General features: G+C 38.0%; 1 protein-coding gene across 1 annotated transcript in view; it reads right to left on the bottom strand.

The window, feature by feature from the left end:
• Positions 1-14,422, bottom strand: part of thsd7ba (thrombospondin, type I, domain containing 7Ba) — a 901,507-nt gene that overhangs the window by 391,787 nt on the left and 495,298 nt on the right. The window contains exons 11-12 of the mRNA XM_043694069.1: positions 9,430-9,664; positions 5,489-5,604 (exon numbers count right to left, since the gene is read on the bottom strand). Of these exons, the coding sequence (XP_043550004.1) occupies positions 5,489-5,604; positions 9,430-9,664 (351 nt within the window). The remainder of the gene's footprint in view (positions 1-5,488; positions 5,605-9,429; positions 9,665-14,422) is intronic.

The following is a 14,422-nucleotide window of genomic DNA, read 5'->3' as shown; positions in this document are numbered from 1 at the left end:
TCTGGAGTGTTGTCCACAGTACTGGTCACTGTACCTCTGGAAGGATGTTAATGCACTGGAAGCACCACAGCCTGAAATAAGCAGATTGCTTTATCTGGCAAGACTAGACAGGTAGGTCTGTACCCTCTGGAGTTTGGAAAATTCAGAGATAACTTAATTGAACATATAGGATTCTGAGTGGATTTGACCAGGTGATTGTGGAAAGAATGATTCCTCTTTTGAGAGAGTCTAGAACTAGGGGTCATGGTTTACAAATAAGGGATCATCCATTTAAAACAAATAGACAATGCTGGATTTATCCTACTTTTTTTGATTGGACAGGACCTACCTGATCAATTATCCACAGTGTGGAGTCAACGCAAATGTTCTGGACAGATTAGAATACATTCACTTCTTACAGGTGTGGTCCGTTTTCAATCAGGTTCGTAGTCTGTGCTGTGTACCTCATTCTCAAGCATGTTTCCTGAATTTAACTGAATTGAATGGGACTTGGTATCTCTGATGTCGGAGAATTTAATATTAGCAATTATGGTGGAAAGGTAGTTTGGGGGTGCACTGATTTAGAAGCTGAACAAGTGCAGGAAAGAGAATCAGCAAAATGTTTCCTCCTGCATGTTTGACATATGGCCTTAAGACATCATAGGATTAAGAGGTAAAGTGGAGGATTCCCTAATTGTGCATCACTTACCTCTGTGAATCCTTTCTACCAGTCGGACAGGATATAAATGGCACAGTCTAGGACATCAACTAACGTGTGATTCTGTGGGAATGACTGTGGGAATATGGCTCCAGTAAATTGTCAGCCTGAATGCTCTGTCAACTGTAATTCCTGTTTTAACAATTTGACAAAACTGAGTGACTTGCTTGTCCTTTTCAAGGGGCTGTTAAGATTCTGGTGTGTGATTCTGGAGGTTGTATCTGTCCAAATGATAAATAACTATAAGTATGATTTCCAAAAGTAAACTGAATCTGTTGGGTACATGTGGTAATCAAAAAGTTTCAATAATAAAAACAATTTAAGACATTCATCAAAGATATGTTGCATTTAAAAATAAAAATAGCAAGAAAGATCCATATTTGGCTTACTCAGGAAGTTAAGGCTGGTATTTGATTAAAAGAACAGGCTTATAATATTGCAAAGAAAAGTGCTAAGCCTCGGGACTGGAAGTATTTTAGAAATGAGAAAAGAGTGCCCAAAGTGTTACTGAAAATAAATAAAACTAGAATATTGAGATTAAACTATGAGAAATATATCAAATTGTAAGAGATTTTTTTCTAAGTACAGAAAAAGGATATGAGTAGCTAAAGTAAATGTTGGTACATTACAGGCAGACACAAGAGAATTTACGAGGAATGAGAAAATAGAAGAAGATGTTAAATAAATATTTTGTACCTGTTTTCACCACAGAACACACCAATTGTATCAAGAAGCTAAGAGTAACCAAATGACTAATGAGAGTGAGGAACGAAAAGTAATTACTATCAATAGAGTAAAGAAAAGAAACTCAAGTGACTAATAGTCAACAAATTCCAAGGATCTGATGGTCAACACTTTACGTAAGAAAGAGGAAAGTCAAGAGAAAATGGAAGCACTGATAATGATTTTACAAAATATCCTAGATCTTAGAAAAATATGACTGTGTTGAAAGTAAACAAACACAACATCATTTAAGGACATAGGAAGTGCATTTACAGGCAACCATAAGTCAGTTAGCTTGATGTCACAGTCATGGTAAAAAGATTGAATTTTGCTGGCTTGGCAGGTAATCTGACATCAGGGTAGAAAGCCAGAGTAAACACTCAAAATCATAAGCTGGTACTATGTCTGTAAGAAGTGGAAGCTATTGGAGCCCATTCAGCTGCTCCATCATTCTGTAGCATCGTGCTCAATCTTTAAATCCCTTGATTTCCTGACACAGTAAATATCTGTCTACCTCAGCAGTGAACATATTTAAGAATGAAGCATCAATGACCTTGTGGGGTTGAGAATTCCAAAGATTTGGATTGTGTCTCCAAATTCTACATTTTGCCAACAGGCAAACAACCTTAGTGTTTATCGGTTTATCAGTCTGTTTATCAGTATCAGACTCATACCAGATGCACCTTCAGGGTATTCCATTGTTCCTTAATCGACTTTACTCGAGACCAGGAGTCATTAACTGTGATGAACTTCATCTTAACTTTACTTTTTTTATTATTATGTATGACTTCTGCCATTGATGTTGGTAGCCTGGTACCCTTATAAAACTTCTCACTGTATTTTTCATGTAAAAGTACACATGGCAATAAATTTCTATTCTATCTTGTTCCATTCTATTCCATAGGCATTGTCACCAATGAAGGTGGTCCCCAACAACTAGAGCAATTACCATGGAGGATTTCACCCTGCCTTCACCAATCCATTGCCCCATCCCTTTCTGGTGCCCGCCTGTTTGGTCCCAGTGATCCTACCTCTAGTTGGACTGTGAAGGGATCAGTGCTCACTTTTGAAAATAGCATTCCCAACTATAGCTTATTCTGCGAAGACTGAAGAACTGCCACCCCTCAAAGAGGCTGAGAGACTCATGTGCATGTCTGCCCATCATTTAAATGAACAGAAATCTGGGAACAAGGCAGTTAACTACTTGAAAACTGACAAGTAATGCTTGGTGCTCTCAAAAGGCAAACCCTTTATACTGAAACTGTTCTCTACTAGTGTCCTTATGAATGCTTCTCTTACAGCCAAGACTCACCATTAGTTCAGCAGGTCTACATTAACTACTGAGGTGAATTGTTGACTTTTCCTGAATGAAATCTTTGTATAGTTATCATTAGTCATTTTTACTGAATCTCTTTTAACAATGTTTTAACGTTGATTGAAGCGAAAATAAAAGACGTGAAATGATTATTGTCTCTGTTGCTGCAATTATAGATGCTGTGTATGATTGACACTTCCATAGGTTTGTAGGAATAATGGGTTTCTTTTCAAAGAAAATTTCTGAATCAGTCTTTGTTTCCCTCAACATTTTCCATGTATTTTCCTTATTATGTGGCTCAATGGTTCACTGCATAGCATGTACTTGTTGGATGGGCATTTGACTGGCAAGCATGTAGGCAGCTCAGAGAGTATGAAGGAGATATATGGATCATGGAGGGGCATGAAAGGCATGAGATGGCATGGGGGTGGGTGAGTGTCATCAAATATACCATCAATATACATTATTCTCAATATACATAAACAATTTAGATGAATGAATTGAAAGCAATATCTCCAAATTTGCAGACAGCACTAAGCTGGGTGGCAGCATGTGCTGTGAGTAGGATGCTAAGAGGCTGCAGGGTGACTTGGGTAGGTTAGCTTGAGTGGTCAACTACTGTGCAAATAATGTAGACAAATGGGAGATTATCCACTTTGGTGGCAAAAACAGAAAGGCGGATTGCTATCTGAATGGTGGCAGTTTATGAAAAGGTGAGATGCAATGAGACTTGGGTGGGGTCATGGTAGAACAGTGGCTGAAGGTTGGAATGTAGGTGCAACAGGCAATGAGGAAAGAAAATGGCATGCTTACCTTCATAGCGATGGGATTTGAGTATTGGAGTAAGGATGTCTTGCTAAGGGCTCAAAGGGCTAAGTGACCTACTCCTGCACCTATTTTCTATGTTTCTATGTGTGGGCAGGGAGTGAAAAGTGAGAATTAGAGGGCTTCTGAAAAATAGGGAAGAAACTCTGGAGACCCAATGTGGATTTTAAAACTAGAATGTATCACCCACTACATGATGAGAGTGGTAGTAACACTACTTGCAGCACCTTTTAAGTTGGGAAATTTCACAACTCAGTGGCAAAACTCTGCCTCACAATCTCTGGTTACAAGTCCAGTGACATAGCATTCTGCAGTGCTTGTTATAACTTCCATCCATAGTATTTTGCTTTGACAGAAATATCTGTGATCTACTTCAGTGGTTTTCTGCATTTCAAACTTAAATTTCCTTCCTGCCAGGAAACATATATCAGACTCAACATGAAGTCCTTAATATAAAATGAAATTCACAGACACTGCACAGATTTTTTTGAGAGCTTTGCGGAGGTGTTACAGAATTGCAATGTGATCATTTCTCTGGATTCATGCTGATCAATACTTTGAACAAAATCTCTGAGGCAATGTAAATTCTACATAGCTACACTGTAAATGAGTGAAATGACTCCAAGTTATTCTAAGAAGATGAGCTTTAAGATAAGTTTCCAAACCTGTCGATATTATTTTGCTCAAGGACATCCAGATAAAAATGCCCCAAGTTTATCAAATGTTCACCATAATGGAAAATTTAGAAACAGAGCATAGAAGGAAATCAATATTTCTCAATGTCATGAGTTTAGTTATGACAGGGTTTTTGCTAGAATTATTTAATGTTCAAGTTTTCAACACTTTTATAAAAAATGAAAACCTCTTTAATGTACTCTACAGAAGCATGTTAAATGAGTTTGAAAATAGCACAATCTTTAATTCAGCAAAGATAGAAATCTTGCAAGACAAAAATGATAGTTGAAACATCAGGTTATATAGGCACCAGTCAATTTATATACAGATTCTTTTTTTTTTGTATTACATATCTTGAAGACAGTGAATTGTTATTTGGCAAATAATTAGCTTCCAGGTTTGTGACATATCAAAGCAAGATTTTATTTTTTAAAATGATAACTAAAAACAGATGGACATCGATATTTACAAACCAGTATTTGGTGCCCATCCTTAATTGCCCTTGAACTGAGTGCTGTGCTAGTCCACTTAAAAGGCAGTTAATAGTCAACCACATTGCTGGGGTCTGAAGTCACAAGTAGGGATAGTCAATTTTGTTCCCTCACAGTGATTTTTTTTACAATAATACTCACTATTCGACTAGCTTTAAATTCAACGTTTTTATTCAAGCATCAGCATCTGGCATACTACGAGTTAAAACCATGCCTACAAAACACTAACCTGGGCCTCTGGATTACTCATCCTGTGATATTACTATCATGCCCTCACCTCCAGAGTTCGATCATAATGTGTGAGCAGATAGGTAAAAACAAGGACTGCAGATGCTGGAAACCAGATTCTAGATTCGAGTGGTGCTGGAAAAGCACAGCAGTTCAGGCACCACCCGAGGAGCAGGAAAATCGACGTTTCAGGCAAAAGCCCTTCATCAGGAATAGAGGCAGGTCTCCACCCTGCAGGCACTCTGCCTCTATTCCTGATGAAGGGCTTTTACCCGAAACATCGATTTTCCTGCCCCTCGGATGGTGCCTGAACTGCTGTGCTTTTCCAGCACCATTCTAACCTAGAATGTGTGAACAGATATCTACTCTGCTAAAATATGTTTTTCTTTATTACTCAGCAATGAGCCTTTCATGGAGATGTATCTGTCCTGAGAAGAAAGCAATAACAAATCTAAAATTGATTTAATCCTCGAGCATTAGTGATTTTCTCAAAGTATTTATCCACTATGGAGGATAATTTTTTTTAAAAGTTACCTTGTTGACATAGAGTAGGGCAAGGTGTCCATTCACTGAAAGGGGTGACAACGCAGTCCTTTTTACATGGTAATAGACATGGTCGAACTGTATCAGGCCTGGTGATTTCAGGACACCTAGAAATTTTGGGAGAGATGGAAAACCAAGATGTCTTTACAAAGAGCAGACTCAACAGATGCAACGAAATTCTCAACAATAATGTATAAAATAATTTTTTTGAGGAAGATTAATTCTTTCCAGTCAGGCAGATTTTCAGGTTTTCAGATATTGTTTCTTTCAAGACATAGGTTGCTGACACAAATTAAAATTACATGGTAAGCCTAAACTATTGTAGGTACATGGACAGTCATGTGATTTAACTATGTTTCCAGCCATTGCCAAAGAATTGACTTATTATGATGTACAAAACACTTCACTAAACAACAATGTTCTGTTAATGTTAGAAGGAAAACTAAATTTTGCTGCTTAATAAGTTAAGCAGGATTACTTCCAGAAAATCACTTCTCACTTATGACAGAAACTGGTTTCAAATGTCAATTTTTAAAATTTGGATATTTTTCTAATCAATATCTGACCAAAGACTGGGTTGATAAAGGTTAGTGTATGCTGCAGTTCCCTCAGTCAAATGTATTTTTCTTTAAATTAAACTGAAGTAAAAATGTGACCATTGAACTCATTCAAATCCAACTCAGTTGTTGCACCATTACCACAATTCTATATGAGGCTCACTAAAACAGTTTGAGAAAAATGTTGCAATATGGGCATGGAATGATTCATGAAAAACTATTCCCTATATTAGTTCTCAAAATGATCTATGGAACAATACTAGATGTTTCATTGGTGAAAAAGTTAAACTTTGATGTGGCTTTTCAATTTGCACCCAATTCACAAAAATACTAATTCACGAGTAAAACGAGTATCTATACTTAATAAAAGGACAGTGCTGATTGATCAGCAAGTGGACTGAGCAATAGGTAGCAAGATTAATATGGAAAATGTATCGATTAATTATGACTGACAGTCAACAGCCAGGCTTTGTGCTGATCATCATATGTTAATCATCATATAAATATTGGTACTCTTCTGAATTGTCTTGATGAGTGCAAGATAAAACAAAACTTCAAAAAAATGCCTCTTTTGTCAGCAGTTCTCATTCTTTGCTTCATTCTCAAAATCATTGTATACTTTTCCAATAGAATTGTAATTCTTTTTATTCAGACAATATTTGTTCTCTGCATCAATTCTCAGCATGATATATGGAACAATATCCACTATTCTCTTCATTCTCAAATGAACTGTACACTTTTGCAATAGTCCATTTTCATTATAATGTTCATTCATGAGTCAAATTAAACTAGCCTTCTTAATTTATTGTCATCAATGAATTTAAATAAAAATAATTGAGCAGGAAGTCTTGACAACATTTGTCTGCATTTAATAGCATTAATAAGTTCCCTGTATTAAACACAGATGATGAGGAAGAGAAAGATGAACCTCAGAACCCTATTAGCATTGTGCATTGCAGTTATTATTTCTAATGTCTGCATATGGAAAACTCATCAGTATGATTAAGAGATTGTCCATGACATTTTAATGTGTTGTCCATTAGTGCTGGTGTGTCATTATTAGGCTGTCATTGTGATGATCTTTGTTTCTCTCCAATACATGTTAAATAAACAAGTTCCGGCTTATGTGTTCAAAAATAAACTTTCTATGGGATGAACTTAAAATATATTATGCTTATTATTCAGAACACCTTTGACATACAAAATTAATTTTACCTGTGTTATTAATTGGAAATTACAACTGAAAATATGCAATCAATTTCTGTTAGCTTGGTTAAACAATTAACTTAAAATAATATTGTTAATGTTTATGATTAGATTCCTTACAGTGTGGAAACAGGCCCTTCGGCCCAACCAGTCCATACCAACCCTCTGAAGAGTAACCCACCCAAACTCATTTCCCTCTGACTAATGCACCTAATACTATGGGCAATTTAGCATGGCGAATTCACCTGACCGGCACATCTTTGGACTGTAGGAGGAAAACCCACACAGACAGGGGAGAATGTGTAAACTCAACACAGACAGTCGCCCGAGGCTAGAATTGAACCTGGGACCCTGGTGCTGTGAAGCAGCAGTGCTAATCACTGAGCCACCATGCCACCCATAGAAGCAAAATGCTACAATGTCTGAAAATCTGAATCAAACACAGAATGCAGGAAATAGTAGATCTGGCAACATCTGAGCAAAGATTAAATTAGTATTTCTGTCATGGCTTTTCATCAGCACTGGAAAAAATTTGAGATGTAACCAAATTTTAAGTACTGATTCATGGAAAAGGAAGAAGGGGACGAAAGAATGAATGGGAGGATCTGTGATTGAGTGAAAGGTATTAGAGATTGAATGACAAAAAGAACACTATTGCAAAGCAAAATGGATGCCTTTGGCACAGGTAAAGAAACAAAAGCTCAGTCTGGACAAGATATAAATAGGAATAGCAGATTTATTATAAACAACTGTTCTCTTAACAAGTAGATATAATGATTATGATCTGACATTTTAAGCTCACTACTGAGTCTGAAAGGCTACAAACTGTCTAACTGAAAGATGAGATGCTATTCCTCGAGTTTAAGTTGCCTTCTGCTAAAAGCCATTAAACAGCCAACTTGTTATTTTCATAAGAAAGCTGTCATGATGATGGCATATTTTAGCATTATAGTGCATGAGTAGCAATAGAGTAGGAAGGAATCCAGAAAAAGTTGCAGAATACAGAGAAAGTGCCCAAAAACAAGGATTGCATTTCAGAAAAATAGAAATTAAAAGTGTCGAAGATAAATAGCAAACATCAAAGGGAATTGAATACATGCGACAAGAGAGTATGCTATCAGATCTCACTTGAGTTTCCTTTTTCTGTTGCAATTTATTTTAGAAAGCTGTAATGTTTTTTTTCTCCCATTCTTCAGATTTTTCAATGCTCTGCACTTCTTTTTGATCAGCAGGAAAAGCAAATAACTTGTCCCCTCATCTCTGTTAATGTTGTTTCAGAACAGGATATTAAGATAGTTTAGGTGGACTTATGTTTTTGATTTCCTTTGCTTTTCTATGTAAAACATCTGACTTCTCAATCTTCTCAAAAGCATTAGGAACTTAAAGTTCAAAGAACCTGAGCTGCAAACTTTCATTCTTTCCAACAAAAAAAGTGCATTTCGATTTAATAAATGGGAGAATCAATGCATAAATTGTATAGAAGTTGTACCTTAAAGTAAGTCTATTAAGCATCTTTGAAGCCCATTTTACAATAACTGGCTTCCAATCCATTGGGATTTAGATCCCTCAGAGTCAGTCTGAAATGCAGGCCTCATTTCAATTGTCAATTGAGACTTTAGAATCCATTCTGCATCCTATGCAGGTTCTTAAATGTGTTTAGACATTGTGCATTGAAAGCTATGACAAGTATCTTAGCATCTTCAGCTGCTAATCTACTGATCTTATTGGAGATCAGACAGAAAATGGCTCCAAGATGCTGCTAAACCTTCTTTTCTGTGGAGTTGGTAGGGTCTACCTAATATTTGATAAAATCCAAAATAAAAAGTGTGAGGCAACTCTGAATAAAAATGGGGTAATCCGATAAATAATTCAGTCCACAGGCTTTTCCATATTGTTGTGCTGTGTTAGGATGATATACTAAAAAAAAGTGAAACAAAATGGGTTGGGCAGAACGCACAAAAGTACAAGTCTTCACACAAGGTCAAACTAAATTAAGGTTTTTGACTTATGAGTCAATGATTTGAAAACATTGTGGTGGAGCAGCAACAACCTTCACAAATAGCAACTGAACGTATTAAATCTCAACAATAGACAAGACTCAGTGAGAATTATTTTCTTTATTACTAATAGCTTATCTAAGTTATTACTCTGAAAAGGAAATACTAATACCTTTTGGGAGTAACATGTCCAAATTTGCTTTTCATGCAAAGCACCCGTCGAGTCTGTATGCCCACAGAACACGTGGCTTCATTATTCCAACTGATTGTAGCATTGAGAGACATTACTGCTGTGTCTTCTCTGCAAGGACACCATGGTGATGTATCCCAATAGAATACCATGCAGCTATGCTCGTTACAAGATCGCCATTCTTGCAAAGCATGGCTACCAGGACAAGGATTTCCACCTAGGATGTAAAGGAGCTTTTAATTCTTCCAGATAAGATACATAAACAATATTTCACAGGGAATCATCCATTTTCATAAATTTTGAGAACACCTAATGTAGAAACATTTATTGTATCTGCATTCATAACAATTTCTTCATAAATCATACTCATGTTTAATTGATGTATTTCAATTATCATTGATTAATTCACATATGTTCATTACCTTCAGTGCAGATCTATGTGAAAAAGACTATTTTCCTAAAATGATACCATGAAGTAAAAATATCATAATCCATGCATAGGTTAAAGCTGTACACGTATGTCTGCTTTCAGCAACATGAAATTTCACATTAAAATAGACCATTATTAAGTTACAGTTGTTTTAACAATTCAGCAAATTACTGATATGTACGTAAATAGCCTATCAAGTTACAGGTGTATCCTTGGAAAGACCATTAACAAATTATCTGTAGATATATTTAAATTACTAATGCTAAATGCTTTTTTAAAATAAAATTGCAAGTGTAGTTTCAGTTAAACAGCCTGATAAATTGTTAATATATGAAATTATATAAAACATTAACAGGTTTGTAATAGTCCACTTAGAAAATTGTGTGTTCTTTACCAGTTCATTAACAGAATACAAAAGTGTTTATTAAGTAGCACAATAACTATTATCTGGTTTAATAATCCATTCACGGGTTATTCAGCCAGTACCAACCTTGGGTTTAAAAACAACATTTTATTCAATTGAAATATGTTTATTGCTTATTGATGACTTGTATGATTTATGCATTACTTTTATCTTTAACCATTATTAACTGTAAAAAAAGACTTACAATGCAATGGCAATGTCCCTATCTCTTGCCCAAGAGATCTGGCTTCAAGCCCCAACCTATCCAAAGAGTTATAGAATCATACAGCATAGAAACAAATTTACAGTCAAACGCCAGCCATGTTCCTAAACTAAACTAGTCCCATTCATAGCATTTGGCCCATATCCCTCCAAATCTTTCCTATTCAAGTATTTATCTAAATGTCTTTTACATATTGTAACCGTACCTGCAGCTATCACTTCCTCAGGCAGTTCATTCTACACACAAACCAGTCTCTGTAAAAAGGTTGCCCCTCAGGTCCTCTTTAAAACTTTCTCCTCTCACCTTAAAAAAAATACCCCCAAGATTTGAACTCCCCACTTTCAGAAATAGACCCTTGCCCTTCACCTTGTTTATGCTCCTCATGATTTTATAAACCTCAGTAAGGTCATCCCCTCAACCTCTTACGTTTCAGTCAGGTTGATCAAAAATATCTATAATCCACATTCCTCTTCAAGCTACACTGCTGCTAAATAAGGCAATTGAGCTTATGTTAACTTAGAGTTGAATCTTATGCTTTTTAGGTTAAGTCGGAGTTATGTTGAGTGTTTGGAGGATTTTTCACAATGAGGCATGATGACATTTTTGCTCTATCTAACTAAACTTGTCTCACTAACTATGTACCCTACCTCACCTGACTAAATCGTTCCTAGAACAAATTGACACTGAGTGGATAGATGCCAAAAGACAGACAACCCTTGAGTCTGTCCCATTGTTGCTGTGTACCTGGATGACCATTGGCAATCTGAAGCTGCCCTGCACATTGGTAGACAGAATCTGAGCATGATGGAGGAGTGGAAGATGGCACTGTGATTGTTCAACAAGGACATGGTGATCCTGCCAGACAGGGTGGTCCAAAGGAGAGGAATCATCTTCCTGGAGAATCAGAAGATCCCACCAGATCCCATCAGTCTGGTCTGAATTGCAACCTGGGTCAAGAGGGTCACCAGGAGATGGAGGAATAACCAGCTATGTCAAAAGAAAGTCAATGAGCTTCTCAGCTATGCCAGGGTAAGTGCCATTTTCCTCTCTTAGCTACCTCACGTTCACGCTACTTCTGCTACTCACCCAGCTTCCACTAAGGGCCATGCTTTGTCACTCTCAGTATTGGCTTCAGTATCTTTCCCACTCAGCCTCACCCTCCACACCATTAACCCAGCATGCCACCTGCCCTGCCTCCTCCCTCCCTCTCTCGGAACAACTCTCTCTGTAACTCTTGATCCCCGTAGTAACGAAGAACCTGTCTATCTCTGCCTTAAATACACTCAATGACTTGGCCTCCATAGCCTTCTATGGAAATAAGTTCAACAAATTCACCAGTCTCTTGGCTGAAGAAATTTTTCCTCATCTCAGTATCTGTACATTTCAATCAGATCCCTTCTCATCCTTCAAAACTCCATCAAGTTCAGTCCCAGAGGCCTCAACTGCTCCTCCTGTCACAGGCTCTTCATTCCTAGGTCATTCTTGTAAACCTCCTCTGGACCCCTTCCAATGTCAGTATATTGTTCCTTAGATACCAGTCCCAGAAATGCTCACAATGTTCTAAATGTGGTCTGATCAGATATTTAAACAGCTTAACAGTACATTCCTGCTCTTGTATTTTAGCATTTTCCAAATGAATGCTAACATTGTATTTGCCTTCCTAATTACTAACTGAAGCTGTACGTTAACCTTAAGGGAACCCTGAACTAGGACTCCCTATTCACTTTCTGATTCAAATTTCCAAAGCTTGTCCCAATTTAGAAAACAGTCTATACCTTTATTCTTCCTACAAAAGGGCATAACCTCACACTTTTCCACATTGTCTTCCATCTACTACTTCTTTGCCCACTCTCCTAACCTGTCCAAATCCTTCTGCAGCCTCCCTATTTCCTCAACATACCTATCCCTCCACCTATCATTGTGGCATCTACAAACTTAGCAACAAATCCCTCAGTTCCTTTGTTTAAATTGTTAGCATATAATGTAAATAGTTGTGGTCCCAGCACTGACCCCTGGAGAAAGGCACTAGCCACCAGCCTCCATATTTTGAATAAGATTTCTTTATCCACACTCTGCCTTCTGCCAGTCAGCTAATTCTCTGTTCATGTCAGTACTTTGCCCCGAACACCTTGAGCTCTTATCTTATTTAGCAGACTCCTGTACAGCACCTTGTCAAGGGCCTTCTGGAAATCCAAATAGATCACATCCATTGGCTCCCCTTTGTCTAGAGGGATACAGATTCTCTAAGTGAAGACAATATCTATGTATGGAAGGGCAAAATATGTTGGCGCAGGCTCAGAGGGCCGAAAGGCCCGTTGCTGTGCTGTATCGATCTTCTTTGTCTAACCTGTGCATTACTTGCTCAAAGAATTCTAACAGATTTGTCAGACATGACTTCCCCTCAACAATGCCATACTGAACGTAGCCCTATTTTATGACACATTTCCAAGTGTTCTGTAATCCATCCTTAATCATGGATTCTAAAATATTGCAAAGTGTCCAAAGTCAAGTTAACTGGCCTATAATTTCTCATCTTCTGCCTCCTTCCCTTCTAAAACAGGGGTGTTACATTGGCCATTTTCCACTCATCTGGGATCCTCTCAGACTCCAGTGATTCCTGACAGATCACCACCAATGCCTCCACAATTGTAAATCTCCCTTCCCCTACACTTTACTCATCCCTCCCCGCAGAGACGAAGACTGACTAACTTGCTGAGTCTAATTTCTGCAGTAAAAGCCACCCTTGTCCCATCCACCCAACCCCCTTTACCCTTAGTTGCTGTGGATGGACATGATGGTCTGACAGTGGCCCATCTCTTTTCATGATCCCTGTCTGGTTACTGTACATTGCACCAACTGTGTTAGCCCTAACTCCCTGGACTGGTCACTATAGAACAACAAAACAAACCTACTCCCTGGACTGTAGAGACACCCATTCTCTGACTATAATCACCCAAAGCAGATGTCTGATTGTGGCTAATCCAGAGGACTGGCATGCAAATTTGACTGATGGGTGTCTCAATGAACTTCGATAAGGGTGGGTATGGAAGTTTATAATGACAGGCTGGATAGGCTGGGACCTTTTTTTTAACTGGAGGGTAGAAGGTTGAGAGGTGACCTTAAAGAGGTTTGTAAAATCGTGAGGGCATAGATAGGGTTAATGTTCTTTGCATTCAGATTTCAAGACTAGGAAGCATACTTTTAAGGTAAGAGCAGAGAGATTTAAAAACGAAATGGGGAGTAAATGTTTTACATAGAGATTGGTTCGTGTGCGGAATGAATTTCCTGAGGAAGTGTTGAATATGGGCACAGGTTCAACATTTTTTTAGATTAGATTACCCACAGTGAGGAAACAGCACGTTTGGCCCAACAAGTCCACACCGACCTTCTGAAGAGTAACTCACCCAGCCCCATTCCCCTACCCTATATTTACCACTGACTGGTGCACCTAACACTAGGGCAATTTAGCATGGCCAATTCACCTAACCTGCATATCGTTGGACTGTGGGAGGAAACAAGAGCACCCAAAGCAAACCCACGCAGACACGGGGAGAATGTGCAAACTGCAGACAGACAGTTGCCCGAGGGGGGAATCGAACTCTGATCCCTGGCACTGTGTGGCAGCAGAGCTAACCACTGAGTGACCATGCTGCCCATGTGCCTTTACAATTGTCTTTTAAAAGACACTTAGATAATTACTTGAATAGGGAAGGTATGGAGGGATATGGGCAGGAGCAGGCAGGTGACACTAGTTTAGTTTGGGATTATGTTCTGCATGGACCGGTTGGACCGAAGGATTTGTTTCCATGCTGTATGACTCTATGACTATGACTACTTTCCTAAGATAGTAAGACATGGTTGCTTGCTTACTGCACGTGCAGTATGTTTGCCATGTTAGCCAGTGGCACATGGAACAATT

This window comes from Chiloscyllium plagiosum, chromosome 7 (genome assembly GCF_004010195.1).
Source record: "Chiloscyllium plagiosum isolate BGI_BamShark_2017 chromosome 7, ASM401019v2, whole genome shotgun sequence".
Taxonomy (NCBI): domain Eukaryota; kingdom Metazoa; phylum Chordata; class Chondrichthyes; order Orectolobiformes; family Hemiscylliidae; genus Chiloscyllium; species Chiloscyllium plagiosum.
Note: the sequence above shows the minus strand (reverse complement) of the source record. Positions and strands in the feature narration are given on the sequence as shown.